This window comes from Chrysemys picta, chromosome 3 (genome assembly GCF_011386835.1).
Source record: "Chrysemys picta bellii isolate R12L10 chromosome 3, ASM1138683v2, whole genome shotgun sequence".
NCBI classification, from domain to species: Eukaryota; Metazoa; Chordata; order Testudines; family Emydidae; genus Chrysemys; species Chrysemys picta.
In genome coordinates this window covers 168,495,218-168,517,959 of record NC_088793.1, presented here as the reverse complement: position 1 = coordinate 168,517,959, position 22,742 = coordinate 168,495,218, and the positions used below count along the sequence as shown (strand labels likewise).

The following is a 22,742-nucleotide window of genomic DNA, read 5'->3' as shown; positions in this document are numbered from 1 at the left end:
CTACCCTCCTGCTTCTGTTCCTGCAGTTCAACCAGATGCCTCAACATGTCTTCTTGGTTCCTTATAATCTGAAGCATCTCATCCTGCGCCGCACGTCCTTGCTCATTGGCAGCTTTTCTGCTCTTCATGTCCATGTCTAACTTCTCGGACACTGAAATCCTCCATGCTCTCAGCTCTGTGTCAGCTGTCCCGGTGGCGTTCATTATCTCAGTGAACATATCCTCCTGCATTCTCTTTCTCCTCCTTCTAATCAATGAAAGTCTGCTTTCAGGTGTTGATGACACGCCGAAGCTGGCAGTTATGGGGAAAAAATAAAGGAGCCATTGTACATGAATAAAATGTTTCCATAGCAAGGCCGTTTTCATAAACAAAAAAAATCCCTTATTACTCTAGGTGCAAGCCATAACATAATCAGAATCCGTAACCATTTGCTGTGCCATTTTGCTGCTCCAGCCATGGTGAGTAGGGCCCCCCAGGTCATGGGTGACTGCACTTTTGATGAAGTCTATGGCAGGCGCATGTTGGGAGCAGAGGTAGTTAGTCGAACAATGGCCCTTCCCCATAGTACCACGGGAAGCTGTTTATGAACGGGACTTGCGGGGGGGAATGTTTTCACTCCCAAATTGCGGAATCTCTCATGTGGGGCCCCAGTCCCCTATCAGCCACTTTAAACTACTTGCCCACCCATGCCAAGCACAGTAAAGGCACATTAGTGGCCGCGTGGTTTGGCGATCTGGAATGTGGGGGTGGGTGGGTCTACATGCCCTTTTTTTTCTTGTAAGAGCACTTTTAATGAGAACTTTCCCTGTTTCCCCTAGGCGACCCAATGTGATATCAGTCTCCTGAGGGTAACAGAGGTGGAAAGAAAGGAGATGCAGCAAGCGTCTGGGTATAGACCTGGTCCTTATGCTGCTATGCTGTGTACTGCAATGATGCCAGCAGAATTAATTCAGGAGTTGCGTGGGAAAGTGTCCTACCATGGTGGAAGAAATAAGACTGCCCTGCCCAGAAACCTTTCTGCGAAGGATTGCAGAGTACCTCCATGAAAGTTTCCTAGAGATATCCATGGAGGATTCCCGGCCTATCCCAGTTCACATAAACAGTTTTTTCCGGGGGCCACCTGCTGCATAGCTGGAGCAGCCTCTTGTAAGCAGAGAACCACAGCACCTTGCTTTTTCTTCACAGTAAACATTCAATACCACTGAATGCGTGTGCCCTCTAAAGTTGAACTGGACTTTGATTGTAACTGTACACTCACCAGAGGTGCCTTCCCCGGCATCACGGTTGGCCACTGTAATGTCCTGTGACCCAGAGGGCTCCAGGATTAAAAATATTTCCTGGCTCTCGGGGAGAATGGATCCACCGCTTGCCTGTCTCCCATTCTCCTCCTCCTCTTCCTCATCCACAATATCGTCCTCCTTGTTGTGCCTAGACTCACACACCTGTGAGGTGTCCACATTGCTTGTGGGGGTGCTGGTAGGGTCACCCCCGAGAAACGCATGCAGGTCGTTGTAGAACTGGCATGTGTGAGGTTCAGCACCAGAACAACTGTTTGCCTCCTTTGCCTTCTGGTATGCTTGGCGAAGTTCTTTTATTTTCACACAGGAGTGCTGAGTGTCCCTCGTGTAGCCCTTCTCCCCCATTTCACGAGCGATCTTTGCATAGATGTCAGCATTTCTTCTGCTGGATAGGAGCTCTGCCTGCACAGACTCTTCTCCCCATACAGCGATGAGATCCACCACCTCCTGTGCAGACCAGGCTGGTGCACGTTTGGGGTGTGTAGTCTCCATGATCAGCTGTGCTCAAGCTGGCATGCTCCCAATGCTGATCAAACAGGAAATGTGAAATCAAAAATTCCTGGGGCTTTAGCAGGGGCGGGGCTGTTTCCTATGTACCTGGCTGCAGTGCAGTAGAGTTGAGAATGATCTCCAGAGCAGTCACAGATGAGCATTGTGGGACACCACCTGGAGGCCAACTAAGTCAAATTACACAACGCTGTGTCTGCACTACCTCGCAGTTGATCCATGAAAATCGAATTAAACCCTACACAGGAATGTGTCATCTGACAAGCTCTAGCCTTGGAATAATACTCATTTACAACAATACTCACCAACTTGTTTCTGAACAAGGAAACATTTTTCAAGTCTTCCACAATGTATCCAGTTGCATGAAGAGTACGTTGAGGTTTCTTTATGAATTGCTGGAACTACTAAATAGATTTGACAGATTGCAATATTGCTGCTATTACTAATTTTCACAGAGATTTATGTATTTAGGAAACCCCATTATCCATTTGCTTCATCAAACCTTGATGCATGAGGTGTGTGATTTCTTTTTGTTTGTTGGTGTGCTTGTTTTTTCCAATTTAAAATTCAAACCATTTTACGTGAGAGCAGAATAATGCTTTAAATTCCGTTGTGTGCAGGGGAAATCACCAACGGACGGTAATGAGCAGTGGTCTCATTTTTAGTCATTTTTCTTCTCTGATCAGTTTTGAAAACCACTTCATGAAACTAGAACAAGAGGGATTTTAATATAAAAACTCCTGGAGCCCCAACCTCCGTGGTAGATAAGAGAGTGGGTGGTCAATTTCCTTACTCCTGCTTCTTTATGTTAGTGAAATGAAAGAATCCTTAAGGTTGAAATATCTTGGGAAGGGGAGTTCTTTTTCCCCCCACCAGAGGACAGTAAACCCTGTAATTAATTTGTGTCCCCATGAAAGCTTTTACATGAGCACTTGAGAAAGGCGTATTTATACTCTGATATTTTATGAGGGAAATTTACTTTTTAGCTATCTTTATGTTGCTTTTCTATTATCTAGAGTTGTATGTGTACTCGGAGAGAAGTGATGGGTACAGTTTTAACATTTAGAAATAATAAATATGATTTGGCTCTTATATTTTGGGTATTTTAATGTAAATAAATTTACAGTTTAATGGTTAAAAAGGAACTCCTGATTAGAGGAAATACCGATAGAGAAATAAATCTTGAATGATACTGCATTTTAATTAGTCACGCATGTTATGCTAAGTAAGGCCCTCATCTTGCAATCTTACTCCTGTGCTTAATGTTGTTCATGAGTAGTTCCATTGATATCAATGGGACTACTCACATGAGTAAAGTGAAGCTTGTGTGTAAGAGTGTGCAGGATCTAGTTGATTATCAAGATGGTAAACTGAAGCACTTTAAAAAACTGATTCTTCATGATATGTTTCCTGTAAAGATTTACAAGATCATCATTATTTTTATTGCACTGTCATATAAAAGTCTTGTGTCTTATTTTTCCCACTAGAGGGAGATATTAAACAGGCTTAAAAACATTGGAAATGAAGACCAGTATATACTTTACATTTTATAATTAGTAAAATAAACCCAACCTATATCATAACATTTGAATTTCATTTTAGATTATAATTCCTAGCACCAAAATCTTTTGAATGGAAAGATAGAGAAAACTAGCTAAGACTTAATTAAATCCTTTGCTATTGCGTTCAGAATGTGCCCCATGGATGGCTTTTCCGGTCTTGGAGGTTAAAATAAAACCATGCTGTTTTCTCTACAGTTTGCTAATATTATGTTGAGTGTTTTTGTTGCCTCTTTATTAACTTCAGGTAGACCAGGACTTGCTTTGTGAATTGCTACAGTACCAATTAATCTTTACTTTCTGTTTAATTATTATTCTAATTTATTATTTGTATTATGGTAGCACCCAGAGCCCCAATCCGCATCAGCACCCAATGGTGAAACACACAGGAAGATGAGATCCCTGCTCTAAACAGCTCGCAGTCTAATGCCCTTGCCTTGCAGCTGTTCTGTGTGAGAGGACCCTGGCCTGCACACAAAGCTTTATTGGCTAGAGGCTTTGTAAGGCACAAGAGTTCACCCGCTTGGAGCAGTTTGCAGGATCAGGATATAAATTAAGACAAGATGCAACAAGTAGATGCAACAAACAGTAGGGGGAAGAAGAAGAACAACAATGAGAAGATCACACAGTTACACAGGCCAGCTGTGTGCACAGTTAATCTCCAAGTAGTGGGCAATGTAACTTTTGACCATAATTGCAGTTTTGGAAGAAGAGAATCGATTTTGTCATGGTTTCTCTAGGAGTCTGAATATGATGTAATTAAAAGGTGAAATAGAAACCATTGAAGATCGTAGGGAAGCCGTTTGAAGAGAATGCGCTCAACACCGTAGGACTCATCAGTTAATTAAATTGATTTAACAAATGGAAGCTGACGTGTTTCACTGGAATGGCTAGAGTTCTAATCCTGCTTCTTTCACTTACTTGGTCTGTGGCTTTGAGGTTCTCTCACCTTTCTGTCTGTCTTTCCAACTGTAAATAAGGGATAATACTGACCTGTTTACCTCATGGGGCTGTTGCAAGATCTGATTAATTAAGACCTTAATGCCTCTGCAGTACTTTGAACATATAAAGTGCTATCTAAATACTAAGCATTATTATTGTTATAGGGAGACAAGGTTTTATGTATACCTATGAAACAGCATGTTTCCAATGCTGCTTCTACAGAAACTTGCTCCCATTCCAGTACAACCTGTAACAGTATCTTCATAAGTGTTCTGTACCCGGTAGTACGGATTTAGGAGGGTCTTAGAGTTAAGAGGGAAATTTTCCTAGATAAGAAAAGACTACATCTCCCCCCACGCCCCGATTTATCTTGTGTGTCACTAAGTCAGAGGCAGAAACTTTGTTCTCTTGAACTTTAGACAGATATTGAAGTTTCACAGAAAAGCTGAGGTGTGATTCATCAGGGATTTAGCCTTTCACTTCAAGCATTTTCTGAACTAAGCATATTTAAACACTTGAATTTCTGAGGCAGCCACTCACCAGCTGGAATCTGAAGTGGGCTTTGAGGAGAGTTAGTTTGATTGCACTTGTGGGAATAGTTCAGCTGAACCTGCTAGATATTTCATGGGTTATATCTGCTTTTTGCAGAATATATGTCCCCCCACCTTTAAAACAAAACAAAATGAGGTCTCTAATGGTATTTGTGATCAATGACTGTGAATAGTTCATACTTTAAATAGAGTTTAGGGATATGTGTATGTGTGTGTATGTATATGTATTTAATCTTAAATCATCAATTGTGGTGATATTTAGTTTGTTTATATAAGACAAAAAAATCCTTCCCCTGCCTTCTCTCATCTTTTTCTACACTGGTGAGCATAGTATCATACTGGTGCTTAGATTTTGGTCGTGGAAGTGATTGTCTGCACTGAAACAGAGCCAACATATTTTCATGCTTTGTTTTCTTTAGAAATAGAATGAAACATGCATTAAGGATGAAAGGCCATGGAAGGCCTCCAACTCAGCAGAACAGTGTGCTCTGCTGTGTGAGGATTGTGTGACTGTCCAGTCAGTACACGGAGATTCAGCATGCTGAATGTATGGTGGAGTTGGGTTACTCTGCATGCCAGCCCTGCATGGATCAGGGACAGCATCAGTGGTCCATGGTTGTATGCATACATCAGCCAGAAGTTGGGGGGTTGTGCAAGGATCAAAGACCAGGGACTACAGTAGTGATTATTTTGTTCAGACCTAAAGATTGGGGGGTGGATTCTGCCCTCCTTACCCTTCTTGATTTCTTCCTGCATAAAGAACCTCTCTTTCCATTTGCTGTGTGTTTGTTTTTCAAGTAGATACAAAGAATTTCATACTGTTTAAAAACTAACACTGCAGGCCCATTGACTCTTATTTTTTTTGGTGAGCTGTTATTAATGGGGGGTATTATTCTTGGCAGAATATGAAGAGGAACTTGAACGAGAATTTGAATTGGAAAAAGATACTTTGTTTTGGGGACTTAAAAAGGTAAGGTCAATGAATATTACTGATCATTTTAGTTTGTAACTTTAGTGTAAATTCATATCCCTAGCAATTCAGTTGAAGTCTTCTGCAAGTGGATTGTGACCAACTTTTATGATTACTGTATTAAACAAAGTTCTGCTCCTAGGTGGGACACTTGGCACAGAATACTATATTCTGTGAATTATTATGTGTTGTAAAATGTGTTCCCTCTCTTCAGTTGAATATTATTATAGAGATATTTTAAAGAGTTACTCAGATTTTTATGGATCCTATTATTTGCCTCCCTCCCTCTGTAAAGCCAGGCACCTTTAATACTTTGAGTCCAAGAACACAGAACTCAGAGGGAGAGAAACTAATAAGTATAAATATGCTATATTCTAACAGTGATGGAAAGCATCCTTTTCTACGCGTAAAAATACATAGGAAAGTGCATCCTCCAATGTGACGGGAGGATTCCTTCCTTTCAGCTCTTCCCACAGGTTTTGCAGTGGGAGGGAAGGAATTCTGGCCCAATGTTTTTAATCAAAATAAATAAATTAAAAGTGGTCCATTACTAGCACACTTTCCTCTCCATGCCCTGCCTCTCCAACTTCATTTGCAGTGTTAGGCATGGAATACTGACAAAAAGGAGATATTTGCCAGTCCTGGATACTGATTTAAAATCACAAGCTCAATCAATAGTGTAAAAAAAATTAATTTTATCTCCCGAGTTTTTCCATCCCTCAAGAGGAAAAATGGCTTACCTGATGCAATGTGACCTGATCTAGAAATTCGTATTATAGTTTTTCTCTTGTTTGCTGTCCTTTCGTACATGTTAGTAGCAGAATCACTTAATCTCTGGTGTCAATGTTTTCCTAAAAAGCATTGGCTTCCCTATGCACCCCCAGCAGCACTTTTCCTTCTTGCTTGTCATTTGATTGTTTGGATAATGGCTTTGCTTAGGAACATCAAGGAAGGAACATCAAGTCCAGTCCCTTGCGATTGCAGGCAGCCCCATCGGATAATTCTGTTCATGAATTTATTACATTTATGTTTGAGCATCAGGGTCACCCTACACTGGTTTTCAGTCTAGCTTGCTGGGTAATAATTTTTGCAGCATAAATGTTTAAGGAAACACTATTAATTTAAAAATCACATTGCTCTTTGAAAATTTTCTACTACTGTTACAAGTAAAGCCAAAGATTATTTTAGCTGAGACAGGGAAAAGAAAAAATGTGTATTTTTCCTCTTTGTTTACATTGTTCTGTCTAGCTTAGGCTCTTACATGGCCTCCATAACTGTAGTATCTGAGCACCTAAGAAGTTGAAATGTATTTATTGTCACAACACCCATGTGAGGTAGAGAATGCTGTTCTCTCCATTTTACAGATGGAGCACTGAGACCAAGTGACTTGCCCAAAGTCACACAAGAAGTCTGTGGTGGAGCAGGGCCCTGATCCCAAGTCTCTCAACTTGTTGACTAGTACCTTAACCACTGGCCCAGCCTTCCTCTCTTAGTCAGGTGGACCCTGAACCTGCAGTCTGTTCCACATGGGCAGACCCCGGTGCCTGCATGGAGCCTTGCTGGGTTCAGTAAGGCTCTGTACAGGCACATGGATGCATACATATAGAGCTGTTTGCAAGATTGAGGCCTCAGACCCCCATCTTGCAAAAACGTAGACACCGGGTTTATTTTGACCAATTCCATTGAAGCCAATGGGAGCAACTCAAAAAGCAGAACGTTAAGCATGTGCATAAATCTTTGTGGAATCAGGGCCATAGTTAGTTTCCTCTGTTGTTTGTGTGGATCTTTTACCCAGCAATGGGAGAGAATCATCTTTGACAATAGGAATATTTGAATGTAAAGCCACAGTAATAAACGGGCACTCAGGTGCTGATGTAGTAATTCAAACTACTTGTAACAACTTTTTTTAGATTGATTGACTAGTTGTTAATTTATTTTTTTAACACATTTAATCATGTAACATGGTTTGGCATATAGGGAGGGATATCGCTGAACATAAATAAGCCTTTTCCTTGTTAACAGTATGAAGAAAGTCATGTGAAAATAATAGCTGCCTCATGTCTGTGTGACAGCCACAGGGGATGATGATAAGCCAATGAGCCATTGTGCCACGGCATGAGGAGGCCGTCTGAATCACCAACTAGGAACAAAGTATTTTAAAAATCTGAAAACATTTCTGTTAATATTAGGACTTCTCAACCCCCTTTAAAAATGCAGATCCGAAAGGTTGGGCCTGACCTACCCATGGCCACATCCTCACTGCACAGTGGTCCTTGTCCCCAATTCATGTTTAAGACACTCTTCTCAGAGATCATAGAATCATAGAATATCAGGGTTGGGAAGGACTTCAGGAGGTCATCTAGTCCAAGCTCCTGCTCAAAGTAGGACCAACACCAACTAAATCATCACAGCGAAGGAGATTCCATCACCTCCCTAGGTAACCCATTTCAGTGCTTCACCACTCTCCTAGTGAAAAAGTTTTTCCTAATATCCAACCTAAACCTCCCCCATTGCAACTTGAGACCATTACTCCTTGTTCTGTCATCTGGTACCACTGAGAACAGTCTAGATCCATCTTCTTTGGAACCCCCTTTCAGGCAGTTGAAAGCAGCTATCAAATCCCCCCTCATTCTTCTCTTCTGCAGACTAAACAATCCCAGTTCCCTCAGCCTCTCCTCATAAGTCATGTGCTCCAGCCCCCTAATCATTTTTGTTGCCCTCTGCTGGACTCTTTCCAATTTTTTCACATCCTTCTTGTAGTGTGGGGCCCAAAACTGGACACAGTACTCCAGATGAGGCCTCACCAATGCCAAATAGAGGGGAATGATCACGTCCCTCGATTTGATGGCAATGCTCCTACTTATGCAGCCCAAAATGCCGTTAGCCTTCTGTCTTCTTGGCAACAAGGGTACGCAGTTGACTCATATCCAGTTTCTTGTCCACTGTAATCCCTAGGTCCTTTTCTGCAGATCTGCTGCCTAGCCACTTGATCCCTAGTCTGTAGCAGTGCATGGGACTCTGCACTTGTCGTTGTTGAACCTCATCAAATTTCTTTTGGCCCAATCCTCTAATTTGTCTAGGTCCCTCTGTATCCTATCCCTACCCTCCAGCATATCTACCACTCCTTCCAGTTTAGTGTCATCTGCAAACTTGCTCAGGGTGTAATCCACGCCATCCTCCAGATCATTAATGAAGATATTGAACAAAACTTGCCCCAGGACTGACCCTTGGGGCACTTCACTTGATACCGGCTGCCATCGATAGATCGATAGAGTCAAGTTAATATTGCCTTTGGGTGAAATCACTCTGTGCCAAGGGCTTATGTGGTCCATAGGCCTCATGCTTACTTTCTTCATGGAGTGCTTTATTATTTCTTCAGATTTAAATGACAGTAAATGCTCAGACAAAAAGTGCAGGTGTCATAACACTTAGAGTAACACAGTGCTGAGCACTGAGCATCATGAAATACTTGTACATAGGTATCAGATTAGCTTAGCCAGCCCATAAATTAAAGGAACAGAAGAGTCCCTTGAACCTCCTCTTCCCCTGCCATGAACATGCTCAACCTTCCCTCAGAACCTGTCAAACAAATGGTTTTTGCATTGTGCCCAGAAGGTTTCAACTCCAGACTGCTTTGGTCCAAATGGGGAGCAAGATCCACAGTCCTGACCAGCAACTTCTTCTCTTTAATAACGAGGTGGATCCAGCTTGAGTGTCCCTGCTAACCACAGCTATGCCACTGTGGCACAGGGAGAGAGGTGATCCCTCATGTGGACTGTTTCCAGGCCATTTAGAGCTCTATAGGTGAAGGCCAACACCTTGAACTACATCTGGAGACCAATAGGCAGCTAGCAGATCCCAGAGCACTGGTGTCATGTGCTCCCAGCCAGATGCCCTGCTTACCAAATAAGCTGCCATATTCAGCACCAGCTTCAGTTTCTGCATTGTTTTAAGGTGTCACCCGATGCAGAGTGCATTGCAATACTCTTTTCTGAATTAGGAGTTTCTGTATATTACGGAATTAGTCCTTCAAGAATGGCATGTGCTTTGTGGCACTGCCAGCTTTTGCTGTCTTCTCCATGCTCTGCTCTCGTTGGAAACCGCCAACACACTCTGTCACAGCAGAGATTCTTCCTCTGATTCATGCTGTTTACATCAGCATAAGATGGTTGTTCCTGCAGAAGAAGCTATATGTGATTGTAGCCTGATCTATAGGTTATGTATGTATTATACTGATTACTTAACATTCCGGTGTGTTTAGAGTCCTCCATGCTGTGGGTATGAGAGAGGGTTCAGGATTTGGCTTTTAGGAACAGAAACATGTAGGCCTTGTCTACGTGACATGGGCTTTGATGATAAAGCCATACTGATAAAGTTATACCAGCAGAGCCCTCTAGTGTAGGTGCAGTTTATGCAGACAGAAGAGGTTTTTCTGTACAGTAATGCCATCTCTCTGAATGACATTAGCTGAATGACATTCTTCTGCTGCCATAATTGTGTCTATACTGGGGATTTTGCTAGCATAGCTATGTTAGCTGTTGGGTGTAGTTTATTCCACACTAATGACTGACCTAGCCATTCTGACAACACTTTGTAGTGTGGACCTGGCTGTAGACACATCTCTTCTGTAGGGGTTACAGAAAAGAGAAGAGATGCCCTTATCCCTATTCTTCTTGCTGCTCCAAAGAAGTTTCCCAGTTTTGTTTCCCCCAATTTTTGTGTGTATTTCTTGTTATTGTTTTTAATGCAGCCTTTAGGTAGTTGCAATTTTTGGCATAGCATCCACTGAGGACATTGTTATTTGTCCTCTGGGCTGAGTAAGAGCTCGTTTAAATTGTGCAGTTGTATTTAGGTCAAGACCTCATTATCTGTAAAGTGGAGTTGACTCTCAAGCCCATATACAGAACTGTAATAAAATACACCTTTAACAAGACCCTTCTATGCATCCTCATGCTGATGTTCATTTAAGATGCTGAAAGGGCAAAATCCTGACTCCTCCGGTCATGTCGGAACTAAGAGTAAATACATTCTAAGTATCTGAGATTAGGACCCGGAGACTAGAAAGTGTAAAGTTTAAGGGGGTAAGTGAGTTGAGATGTTCTTATTAACATGAAGAGCTTGTGTTTTTACCTGCTAATGTTGTTTCTGTTCCTTTCTCCTGGTTAGATTTCTTACCTGACAGGTTAAGAAGTTGACACAATATAACAAAAAACAGAGGCCATTGCAGCCACAGCTGCAGAATACAAATGTTTATCTTCACAGAAAACTGCAATTGTAAATTGGAACATATAAATGCAAGTCTCTTATTAACTCTCAGAGAAGCAGTATAAAAGCAGTTGATTACCCAATTTGAACTTAACAGCGCATGGAAATAAATCTATTTCTACTTTTTCAAAGGTCAGCAGAAATAGAATAATAATTCACAGTGAAATCACAGTATTGGTTAAGAATAGACTAAGAATATTTTTTTAATGTCAAGAAATAAAGGTGATTATGCTTTGCATTCTGTTCCTATGGGGAAACAGGGCCAGGAGCAAGACCAGAGATCTGTAAGAGATTTGGGTGTGTCAGCGCTGAATCAATAGAGACTGGGAGCATTGAGGATGTACTCAGTCTTAGTATTCAGGACAGTTATCAACTAATAGGCAAGGAAGAGCTCAAAGGGACACCAGTAACTTAAAAACTAGGCAGTCTGAAAAAAGGAGTTAAAAGTAGTTTGAGGTATTATACCTGCACCTCAGTGCCCCAGTCTATTACTGTGGCTTTATGCTCACATTTTCCTAGTATTTTGGATGACTTTCTTTCCCCTGCTTCTGTGACCTACATACACAAGGAAACTAACTCTGGCCCTGATCCCACAAAGACAAGCATGCTTAATGTTCTGCTTTTTGAATAGTCCCATTGACTATTCAGTGGAACTGCTCATAGGGTGTAAAGCAGGGGTAGGCAACCTATGGCACACGTGCCGAAGGCGGCACGCGAGCTGATTTTCAGTGGCACTCACACTGCCCGGGTCCTGGCCACAGGTCCGGGGGCTCTGCATTTTAATTTAATTTTAAATGAAGCTTCTTAAACATTTTAAAAACCTTATTTACTTTACATACAACAATAGTTTAGTTATATATTATAGAGTTATAGAAAAAGACCTTCTAAAAAACGTTCACATGTATTACTGGCACGCGAAACCTTAAATTAGAGTGAATAAATGAAGACTCGACACACCACTTCTGAAAGGTTGCCGACCCCTGGTGTAAAGTAAACCACAGGGCCAAGTTTTTGTGAGATTGAGGACTAAGGTTTCAGTCTTGCAAACAGTTCTGTGCATGGGGACCTGTGTGCTTCCATGGAGCCTCACTGAACTCAACAGGGCTCAGCGCAGGCTTTGGGCTTTGCCCGTGTGGAACAGATTGAGGGATCAGGGCCTCACTGCCTGAACAGAGAGAAAGGATGGTCCTGTGGTTAGGGCACTAGCTGACAAGTTGGGAGACCTGGGGTCAAGTCCCTGCTCCACCACAGACTTTCTGTGTGACCTTGGGCAAGTCACTTGATCTCTCTAAGCTTTGGTTTCCCACCTGTAAAATGGGGATGTTAACATTTCTTCTGGGGTGTTGTGAGGATAAATATATTAAAGATTCTGTGGTGCTCTGGTACTATTGTGAGGGGGGTCATATAAGAACCTTAGATAGAGATCTGTACAGGCCAGGGAGAAGTGGGAGGAAGCCCAGCTTCTGACCATTTCTCTATCCCTCCCTGCCCAGCTGCTCCAGGGAGGGAGTAAGCAGGAGCGTAGCTTAATCCTGTCTGGTGGACCCAAGTGCAGGGTAACCCACTTAACAATGTAAGGTGGGTTCCTACTCCTCTGTGCATGCACCTAGCCCAAGTCTCAATCTGTTCCAAAATGTATTTTTATTAATTTTGTATTTGTGACTTAAAATTGTTACCCTTGACCAGTGAAAGATCTGGAAATCTTAAACACTAGTCAGGGGGAGAGATTTCTGGCAGGACTACTTCTAGTACAGTGGTTTTCAACCTCTGGTCCACAGACCCCTGGTGGTCCGCCCACTGTGCCTAAGATTTCCAAAGGGGTCTGCGCCACCATTTGAAATTTGTTAGTAGTCCGCAAATGAAAAAAGGTTGAAAACCACTGGACTAGTAGAAAGGATTTTGCAGTGTGTTGAAATAAATTTCTTCAGAGAATCTCGTGTTGAATGGATGTTCCCTGGAAAATGAACCTAAAGCTGAAATAAGGCTATCTGCAAAACAAGCTCTTTCAAACATTGCTTGGCTCCGTTAGAGTGGGACAGTGAGTCTCTTAATAGTGACTGGTCCACTGACCTCACTTGGATTTAAAAATGGCACCTTGGCCATAGAGCAGGTGAGAGCTGCCCGAGACGAGGAGACTATAGGAGGTCTCTAAAAGAAGCTGTAGGTGGTTCCTGGTGGAAGGCTATAGGTGAACAGCAGCAGAGGGGTTTGCTGGCCGACCTTCTCATGCCCGAGAGCCAGGGCTGAAGGCCAGACAGCAGCAGAGGGAGTTGCCTGCTGAGATCAGAACTGAAGCTGATGAAGGACAGGGAGGGCTGGAGTCAGTGGAAGGACCTACCTCTTGGCCTCTCTGGAGCAAAAAGGTTAAAAGACCAGAGGAAGTGAGGGATGCTCCCCTGGAGAGGATGAGTTCCCAGCAGTGAGGCTGTGGGGGTTCCTGCTGAGAAGAGCAGGGTTGCATTCCAACTGGAAGGACTAGAGAGGACCAACAGAGAGCCCAGGTGAGACAGAAGATGGAGTGTGGCATGAAAGGCATTGAGGGACTAGATATCTTGAGATTTTAAGGACTGCATGCATTGGGGTGATAAATGGACTATGTTTTGGGACTTCTGTCATGGACCATTTAGACTGTTTTTCTAATAAACTGGATCCCAGGAGGGGTGTTATTGAGGCAAGAAAGCTTGTGTAGAGTTACTGGGGACTCTGAAGGAGGGGAACCAGAGGGAGGCATGCCTGTTCTGCTGCTGGTGGCCGACCCTATGACAGGCTCCCGCATCTATATTAGCCTCTCTGAAGTTCTCCATGAGGAGGGAATGGGTGGTGCAGAGTTTTAATGAGCTTCTAGATATTTACTCCTGGAGACTTGAAGTCAATTCTTGGTGCCAGTCACATGTTGATATGGTACTAGTGATCTGTAAAACCAATAATTCATAGAGGTTATTTGCTCTTGGATAGCCCCCCATTCCCACTCTGTGGTGTGGATGGTTGGCTTAGCCAGGTGTAGGCTCCAGTGGTCACTTCTAGCTTCTGCTACTAGTCTTCCCCTATCAAGAATACTAGCTTTTCAGAGAACTTTATGTTGTAAATAATGAAGGTGATTTTCTGCATCTTACTGCAGATCTGAAGATAACACTATCTGGGGGAGGATGAGCCTGTGGTGACTTTACACCAGGGTGGGCAAGCTTTTTGGCCCGAGGGTCACATGAGGGAATAGAAATTGTATGGCAGGCCATGGATGCTCACAAAATTGGGGTTGGGGTGTAGGAAGGGGTGCGGGCTCTGGGGTGGGGCTGGGGATGAGAGTTTTGGGGTGCAAGAGGGTGCTCCAGGCTGGGATTGAGGGGTTTGGAAAGTGGGAAGGGGATCAGGGCTGGAGCAGAGGGTTGGGGCGTGGGGAGAGGCTCAGGGGTGTGCAGGATCAGAGCGGCGTTTACCTCAAGCGGCTCCCGGAAGCAGTGTTGTGTCCCATTTCCAGCTCTTACGCGGAGGCGCAGCCTGGTGGCTCTGCACCCTGGCCCATCCTCAGGCACCGCCCCTGCAGCTCCCATTGGAGCGCATAGGAGCTGGAGCGGTGCCATGCCATGGTTCCCTGCACCCTGAGCTATCCCCTCCCTGCACACATCCCCTAGCTATCCTCTCCTTTCACCCTGAGCTATCCCCTTCTTCTTCCAGTGGTGTCCATGTGGGTGCTCCACTCTAGGTATCGGTGCATTCCTGTGCCGGAGATGTGGGATTTCTCGCAGCAGTACTCGGTCGGGGGAAGGGCGCGCACAGGAGTCGTCTTGTCCCCTCAGTTCCTTCTCAACTGTCCTCGGCTGCAGACGGAGCTCCGCGGCAGTGCTCTCTTTGATACTTTCTGAAAGGAAAAAAAAAAGTTAGAAGTTACATAGGAACTTCTTTTAGTCTATACTTAGTTACATTGTTTAGTTAGTCTTAGACCAGTGCTTCCCAAACTTTTACAGCCTGTGAACCCCTTTCACTAAAATGTCAAGTCTCACGAACCCCCTCCTAAAAATGAATATTTCCAGGGATTTTCTCCTTTACCTGAGTATAAATTATAAAAGCAGTGATCTTGGAAATATAAAATTTGTTTTTATGACATGCTTATTACACACTATTTATTATTATTTATCATTACAGTATTTTTATTACATTATGAAAACGGCAACACTCTTCCAAGATCTCGCTTTCGTAGCTTGTATCACTTTGAATAAGCCTGTTATAAGTCCAGGCTCATATGTTTCATCAAGGAGTATCAGATGTGAAACAGCATGAAGATATTTAAGAAGCCAACTTAGAGTTCCTCCTACACAAGCATTCAGGTCTTGAGCAGTCCAGGCAAACAACGCACGTTACAACAAAGCTTAAACTTGTTCTTCATAATAATTTTAAAAACAATACTAGCTGCCTATTTAATTTTAAAAAAGCAAAAAATATTCACCTCCCTTTCCATTTCTTATAAGGAGTCTTGAAGTTTAAATCTCCTCAGTGTGATAGATATGCTTGCTTTGATCTGCTTAGCTCTTGGAAGTCCAGGTGCTCCGGGCTGCTGGCCTCGTGCCGGGGTCTCTAGGGACAGCTCTGTCCGCCATTAGGGAATTTTTTCCCCGAGAACTCCCTGTAACATTTCGTGAACCCCCAGGGGTTCACGAACCCCAGTTTGGGAACCACTGTCTTAGACTATACATAGTTACATAGTTTCGTTAGTTTCTCTTAGAGGTTTTTCTTAAGAGAAGAAAGAAGAAGACTTTTTCTCTCCTTAACTCCCTGTTTGGGAACAGTTTCTCACTGTTTACCATTACAATTAACTCCCACCCTTATCTCTCGAGAGGTGGGAGAGGCTTAACTGCAGTCATGCCGAGAATTCTCAATCTCTATTCTCACCGACAATGTGGTGTGCATGTTTTACATCAATTGCCAAGGAGGAGCCAGGTCTCACTCGTTATGCGGAGAAGCCATGAATTTATGGAACTTCTGCATCTGCAACAATATAAACATCACAGCATCATACCTACCAGGGTGCCAAACCACTACAGCCGACAACCTCAGCAGGCACGTCTCACAGGAACACGAGTGGGAAATCCACGACAGTGTTCTCGACGACACAATATTCCAAAAATGAGGTTACCCAGTAATTGACCTTTTCACCTCAGTGACAAATCACAAATGTCCACTATTTTGCTCCAGGACAGGCCTGGCTCTAGGATCATTAGGGGATGCCTTCCTCATCCCGTGGAACGCGTGACCCAAGTACACCTTCCCGCTAATCCCGCTGATCCCACTGATCCCCTGGGTCATCTGCAAGATACGACTCAACAGAGCATACATCATTCTCATTGTCCCCACATGGCCCAGGCAGACTTGGTTTCCATACCTCTCATGTCTAGCAGTCTGTGCCCCACATCCGCTGCCTTTCTGGATGGACCTCCTGTCCCAGAACAAGGGCCTGATGCTCCATCCAGACCCAGCGAAACTCCATCTCAAAGCGTGGCTCCTCTCTGGTTCCAACGTGGGGAATCGAACTGTTTGGAGAAAGTAAAACAGGTATTACTAACTAGCTGTCACCTCACCATGAGAAATACTTACCGTCACAAGTGGAGAAGATTCTCCCTTTGATGTCAGCAAAAACAGCTGGACGCGACCAAGATGCCTCTATCTATGATCCTAGACTACCTACTAGAACTGAAGGAAATGGGGTTAGCCATAAGCTCTATTAAAGAACACCTTGCTGCCATTACGGCCCTCCACAAACAGATAGAAGGGGCTTCAATATTCGCTCACCCGATTACACGGCGCTTTCTAGCAGGTATACAGAACATGTACCCAGAAGTACACCAACCTGCACCACCACAGGATCTCAATCTTGTGCTCAAATGTCTCGCAAGACCACCCTTTGAATCTCTAGCAACCTGCTCACTCCTTCATATGTCAATGAAGGTCGCATTCCTAGTGGCAATCACGTCTGCCAGACGTGTCAGTGAAATATGAGCATTGATGGCTGAACCACCGTACACTGTATTTACCAAAGACAAAATCATGTTACGTCCTCACCCAAAATTCTTGCCCAAAGTGGCTACAAATTTTCATATTAACCAAACCATACACTTACCTGCCTTCCATCCCAAGCCACATAATGACTCTCGAGAAGCAACATTGCACATGCTAGATGTCAGACGGGCTGTAGCCTTCTACTTGGACAGAACTAAACCATTCTGCAAGTCACCAAGACTATTCGTCTCTACAACAGAGCGAGCCAAAGGCTCTACAATATTGACCCAGAGACTCTCCAAATGGGTCTCTACCTGTATTCAAACTTGCTACCACCTGCATCACAAAGAACCCCCCGTGGGCATCAGATCCCACTCAACGTGAGCCATAGCGACATCGATTGCATTCTTGAACAATGTCCCCTTAATAGATATTTGTAGAGCTGCAACCTGGACATTGGAGCACACTTTTGCCAAGCATAACGCTATCACCCAAGGCCTTGTCTCAGACTCTTATCATTGACCTTACAGTGCTCTCATCACACACTTATACATAACTCCAAACCCCTACCACCTCTGGTGGGGTACTGCTCTACAAGCACCTAGAGTAGAGAAGGAACAGAGGGGACGGTTGGGGGAGTGCATGCTACAGGAGGTGCCAACGGCTGCACGAGACGACCCCTGTGTGCGCCCTTCCCCTGACCGAGTACTGCTGCGAGAAATCTCCGATCTCCGGCACAGGGACACACCGACACCTGGAGTGGAACACCCACAGGGGGACACATTTCGAAGAACCATGGTTACTACACAAGGTGAGTGACTTCTTCTCCCTGCACACAGCCCCTAGCTACCCCCTCCCTGCACTCTGAACTACTCCCCTGCCTGCACTCTGAGCTACCCCCTACCTGCACACAGCCCCTAGCTACCCCTCCCTGCACCCTGAACTACTCCCCTGCCTGCACTCTGAGCTAACCCCTACCTGCACACAGCCCTGAGCTACCCCCCCCCCCCATGCCTGCACACAGCTCTTAGGTACCCCTCACCCTGCATCTTGAGCTATTTTCAAACTTTTTGAGCTGAGCCCCCCACCTTTGAGTTATAATTTTGATTGCCCCCCTTCCCCCCCACAACCCAGACAAGCTGGGTGGCCTGCTAAGGTGAGTTAGAGGGTGGAGGTGGTGCTCCTTCCCCAGACCCCGCTGTGCAGAGCTGGCTTGAGTCCCGCTGGCCCCTGCTTTTGCCAAGCATAACGCTATCACCCAAGGCCTTGTCTCAGACTCTTATCATTGACCTTACAGTGCTCTCATCACACACTTATACATAACTCCAAACCCCTACCACCTCTGGTGGGGTACTGCTCTACAAGCACCTAGAGTAGAGAAGGAACAGAGGGGACGGTTGGGGGAGTGCATGCTACAGGAGGTGCCAACGGCTGCACGAGACGACCCCTGTGTGCGCCCTTCCCCTGACCGAGTACTGCTGCGAGAAATCTCCGATCTCCGGCACAGGGACACACCGACACCTGGAGTGGAACACCCACAGGGGGACACATTTCGAAGAACCATGGTTACTACACAAGGTGAGTGACTTCTTCTCCCTGCACACAGCCCCTAGCTACCCCCTCCCTGCACTCTGAACTACTCCCCTGCCTGCACTCTGAGCTACCCCCTACCTGCACACAGCCCCTAGCTACCCCTCCCTGCACCCTGAACTACTCCCCTGCCTGCACTCTGAGCTAACCCCTACCTGCACACAGCCCTGAGCTACCCCCCCCCCCCATGCCTGCACACAGCTCTTAGGTACCCCTCACCCTGCATCTTGAGCTATTTTCAAACTTTTTGAGCTGAGCCCCCCACCTTTGAGTTATAATTTTGATTGCCCCCCTTCCCCCCCACAACCCAGACAAGCTGGGTGGCCTGCTAAGGTGAGTTAGAGGGTGGAGGTGGTGCTCCTTCCCCAGACCCCGCTGTGCAGAGCTGGCTTGAGTCCCGCTGGCCCCTGCCCACCCAAAATAGAAGTCAAACGACACCTATGCCTGAGTGCCCCTCCCTCCCCCGGCCTAGAGCCCTGAGTCCTTCTCTCCCCTGCTGGGCCCTGGAGTTTTTATAGCATGTTGGGGGCACCTCAGAAAGAAAAAGTTTGAGAAGCCCTGATGTAGGTTATGTTTTTTCCCATTGTTGAAAGGTTTTGTCTTTTAAATATGTGTGGTCGGACAGGTGGGGGGAGATGTGATAGTGGTTTTTATACATATGTTCTTCAAAAGCTGGAAATGATACAGTGTTTGACAAAATGTGGCAGAACAGAGAGCCCTACACTGAGGGCAGGTCGTTTAAAATGGGAGTGTCACTAGGGTGTGGTTCTGGAATACTAGCAGTTTTCAATTGAGTCTCTGGCAGTACTCCAGTTTTAGGGGCCCAGTCAAGCCTGGACCTCATATTTGCTTCAGACAGAATTAAAGGGATGGCTTGCAGGACTGGGTCTCAAATAGCTAATACAAAACATTCAGGCAGAAAAAGAATGAGCCAGTCTTCCTTGAAAAGTTAATGTGAAGTATTAGAATTGGCTCTAGTTGACTGGCTTGAGTTCTATGATTGAGAATGGTGGAAAAGTTGGAGTAGAGAATGGAATATCAGGGATAACTAATTGCAGGGTGGGGAAGGAGCTATGCAATATTTTTTGAAGCTAAAAGCTTGAGTGGGATTTTGCTTCAGGAAATTGATCTGGAGTTTATCCTGGTGTGATTTGTACTGCCATTCCAGGAGTGTCCCTGAAAACAGTCACTCTGATCTGCTGCAATATTTTGTGGTTGATGAGCCTTATAACAGAAGTTTTGCAGTTTGTTGTTTAGAATCATACGAACTTTCAGTTTATTGAAAATTTTGTATGCACTTTTCTTGGTCTGGGTAGAAGGTTGTGGAGATTGTTCTTTGTGCACCTTATGAAGTTCTCGTTCTTCACTTAGTATGAGCATATAGTGCTTACTACCCCGAGAAGTCCCATTGAAGCTGGTGAATTCAGCAAGAAACACTACGATCAGTAGTATGGGGATGTCTCAGGACCTAGGAAAACAGGCTGTGTTTCAAAAAAGTGTTGGTTGTGATCAAATCTAGGTGGGAAGCTAGGAGCCAAAATTGCATGTAAAAACCATAATCAGGCATTTTATAAAATTAAAAATTATTCAAATATTGGAAGATCATCAGAGTAATTAAACTGAATTAAGTTAAGGCTAATATGCTGCTATGAGTTACTTTGGATACTTTGTTCTGTCACGAGTAAGAGTGGTACATAGCTGTTCTGCCCCAGGAACAGTCCAGACTTATAATTCCTTATAATTCCTTCTCTGGTTTTCTTCCTTGCTGCAATGGGGGAAAGTCATCTGCACCTCCTTTTTACCATGCAGATTACTTCTTTCCTCATGCTAGCTCAGTTCTGCTGTCTGGTGCACTGGGCATGGAGCCAAAGCTGCAAAGTATACAGTTGCACTAAGGTCTGCATAGTAACATAATCTAGTTTAAAGCAAGTTATTTGCTGCATAGTTGAAATCCACACTATTGTCCTCCTGTGTTCAGATACTGGTGAACAGCCACGTACTACTGTAGTTTGAAAATTCCATTTGATAAGCCTTGTGTGAAGGACTGTCACATTGTTCCTGACAGGCCTCCTGGAGAAATCTCATTATTATGATTATACCATATTGGTATTCAATAAATATTGATGAATAGAGAGAGAGCCCTTAAAATCAGGAATCTTATTCTGTACTGAGCCTGTGCTTCCTCACTTGTATCTACATTTTTCAGTGCTGAGAGATGATACATGTATTTATGTGCTTGTGCGTATGTTTTATAGTTTGCAAATTTTTGATGCTTTGGTGGGAAGGGTCACTGTCAAATCAAATTTGGCCTCAGATTTAGGTTTTACAAGATGTAAGACCAATAGAAATGGTTCCACAAATTTTAAACAAATTGAAATCATTTGGAATTGTGGATGCTCATCACCTCTGAAAATCTGACCCTTCTACTGTAACAATGTGTGTAGATTCCCTTCAGACCATGGTCTGTGGTATTGGATCATAAACCTTTGTGTTTTATTCAAACCTTTCATGCTGTTTCATCAGTATACTCCCCCCCCCCCAGCTTTGAAACACATATCAATCAATTCACTATGTATTCTAGGATCCTACAGACTTTGAGTGGAGCTTCTGGATGGAATGGGGAAAGGAACGTATAATATGGCTTCTGCTTGGCCATCTAATGGTATCACAGATGTCAAGGCTCTTTATGGAAAAGGTATGAATGCATGTGTTTCGCAGGAGTGCACCTTATATTTTTTCAGTTAGCTGTGAGACCTGGAAAACAGAACACTTGTATTACAAATTGTTGAAAAGTATATTCTATAGAATGAAAAATTCCAAGAAATTGTATCTAGGAGATATAATTATTTATGACCCAGTTCTGCCACCTTTACTCAAATGAGGAAGCAGTCCCATTTAAAACCAGAGCTTTGGAGCTGGAGCCCGGAGCTGGAGCCCGGAGCAGCTCCGGAGCAGTGGAGCTGCAGGTTTTTGCCTGGAGCTGGAGCGGAGCCAGAGCACAGCTCCAAAGCCCTGTTTAAATCTACGCCTCATTGTGAGTAAGGTTGAGAGAACTGGGCCTATAGTTAGGGACTTAATACTTTTCTGTGAGAATACTCGAAAATGATGTTGGATAATGGGGACTTGGATATGCACGATATTTGGGACCAAACCTGATACACATCATGCAGGTGCATGACAGCCAAAAGCAGCATGTCTCTACATGGATGGGCAATTATACCACAGACCCAGTACAGTGTAACTCTGTCCCCTCGTATGTGCTGTGGAGAAGAGATGTCCGAGGTATGTTTTTTCCATTGGAAAATGTAGTTGTTGAAACTAAAATTTTACACTGGAAAATATTGGATTTTTTTTAATGATTTTTTTTTATTTTTTCCAAAGCAGCATTTAATCCAAATATTTTGCTTTGTTTTGAAGTGCTTATTTGAACTGAACAGTTTCTATTTGAGGAGTTGATTCAAATAGAAACAGTTAATTTCAAATTGATATTTCAACTTAAAATGTCGTTTTAAAGTGAAATGTCAGTTCAGAATGTTTCAGGTCCAATTGACATTTAATTTAAATATTTAATTTCACAGTGTCAAAACATTTCATTTCAACACTTGCATGTGAATATTTCATTCTACAAAAATTGTCTTTCTTTTCTTGTGTGGTCCTGAATCAGGACAAAACCAAATATTGGACTTTTCTGGAGGACACAAATTCTGTTTTCTGACCACAGCTCAACTGGGAAGATTTTTCATCTCCCACAATCTGCAAAGCTAGCCCCTCTTAGTACCATAGACTCACATTTTCAGAACTTAGAGGACAGGGAGGATTATAAAGCTATAAAGTGACTAAGCTATATATAAAAAAGTAGCAATTTTAATGTCTAATATCTGGGACCTTCCATGGCTAGAAGTAAGAACCATTAGAAAGCTGCTTTGAAACTCTTGTTCCTATCCTATAGGAATGAGATTTCAGGCACTTTTGCAGGACTGGATACTACCTATTCTGGATCATTGACATTTTGCAGGGAAAATCCACAAATGAGGGGGGAAAGAAGGAAACATTTTTGTGGTAGGGTGATTCA

At 43.8% G+C, this 22,742-nt stretch overlaps 1 protein-coding gene across 8 annotated transcripts in view; it reads left to right on the top strand.

Moving 5' to 3' along the window:
* The window catches only part of HHAT (hedgehog acyltransferase), a 354,454-nt gene that overhangs the window by 14,150 nt on the left and 317,562 nt on the right, over positions 1 to 22,742 (top strand). For all 8 annotated transcript variants that reach the window (XM_024101211.3, XM_005301226.4, XM_024101209.3 and 5 more), the window contains exons 3-4: positions 5,760 to 5,827; positions 21,252 to 21,365. In XM_024101211.3, coding sequence (XP_023956979.2) covers positions 5,760 to 5,827; positions 21,252 to 21,365 — 182 coding nt within the window. The remainder of the gene's footprint in view (positions 1 to 5,759; positions 5,828 to 21,251; positions 21,366 to 22,742) is intronic.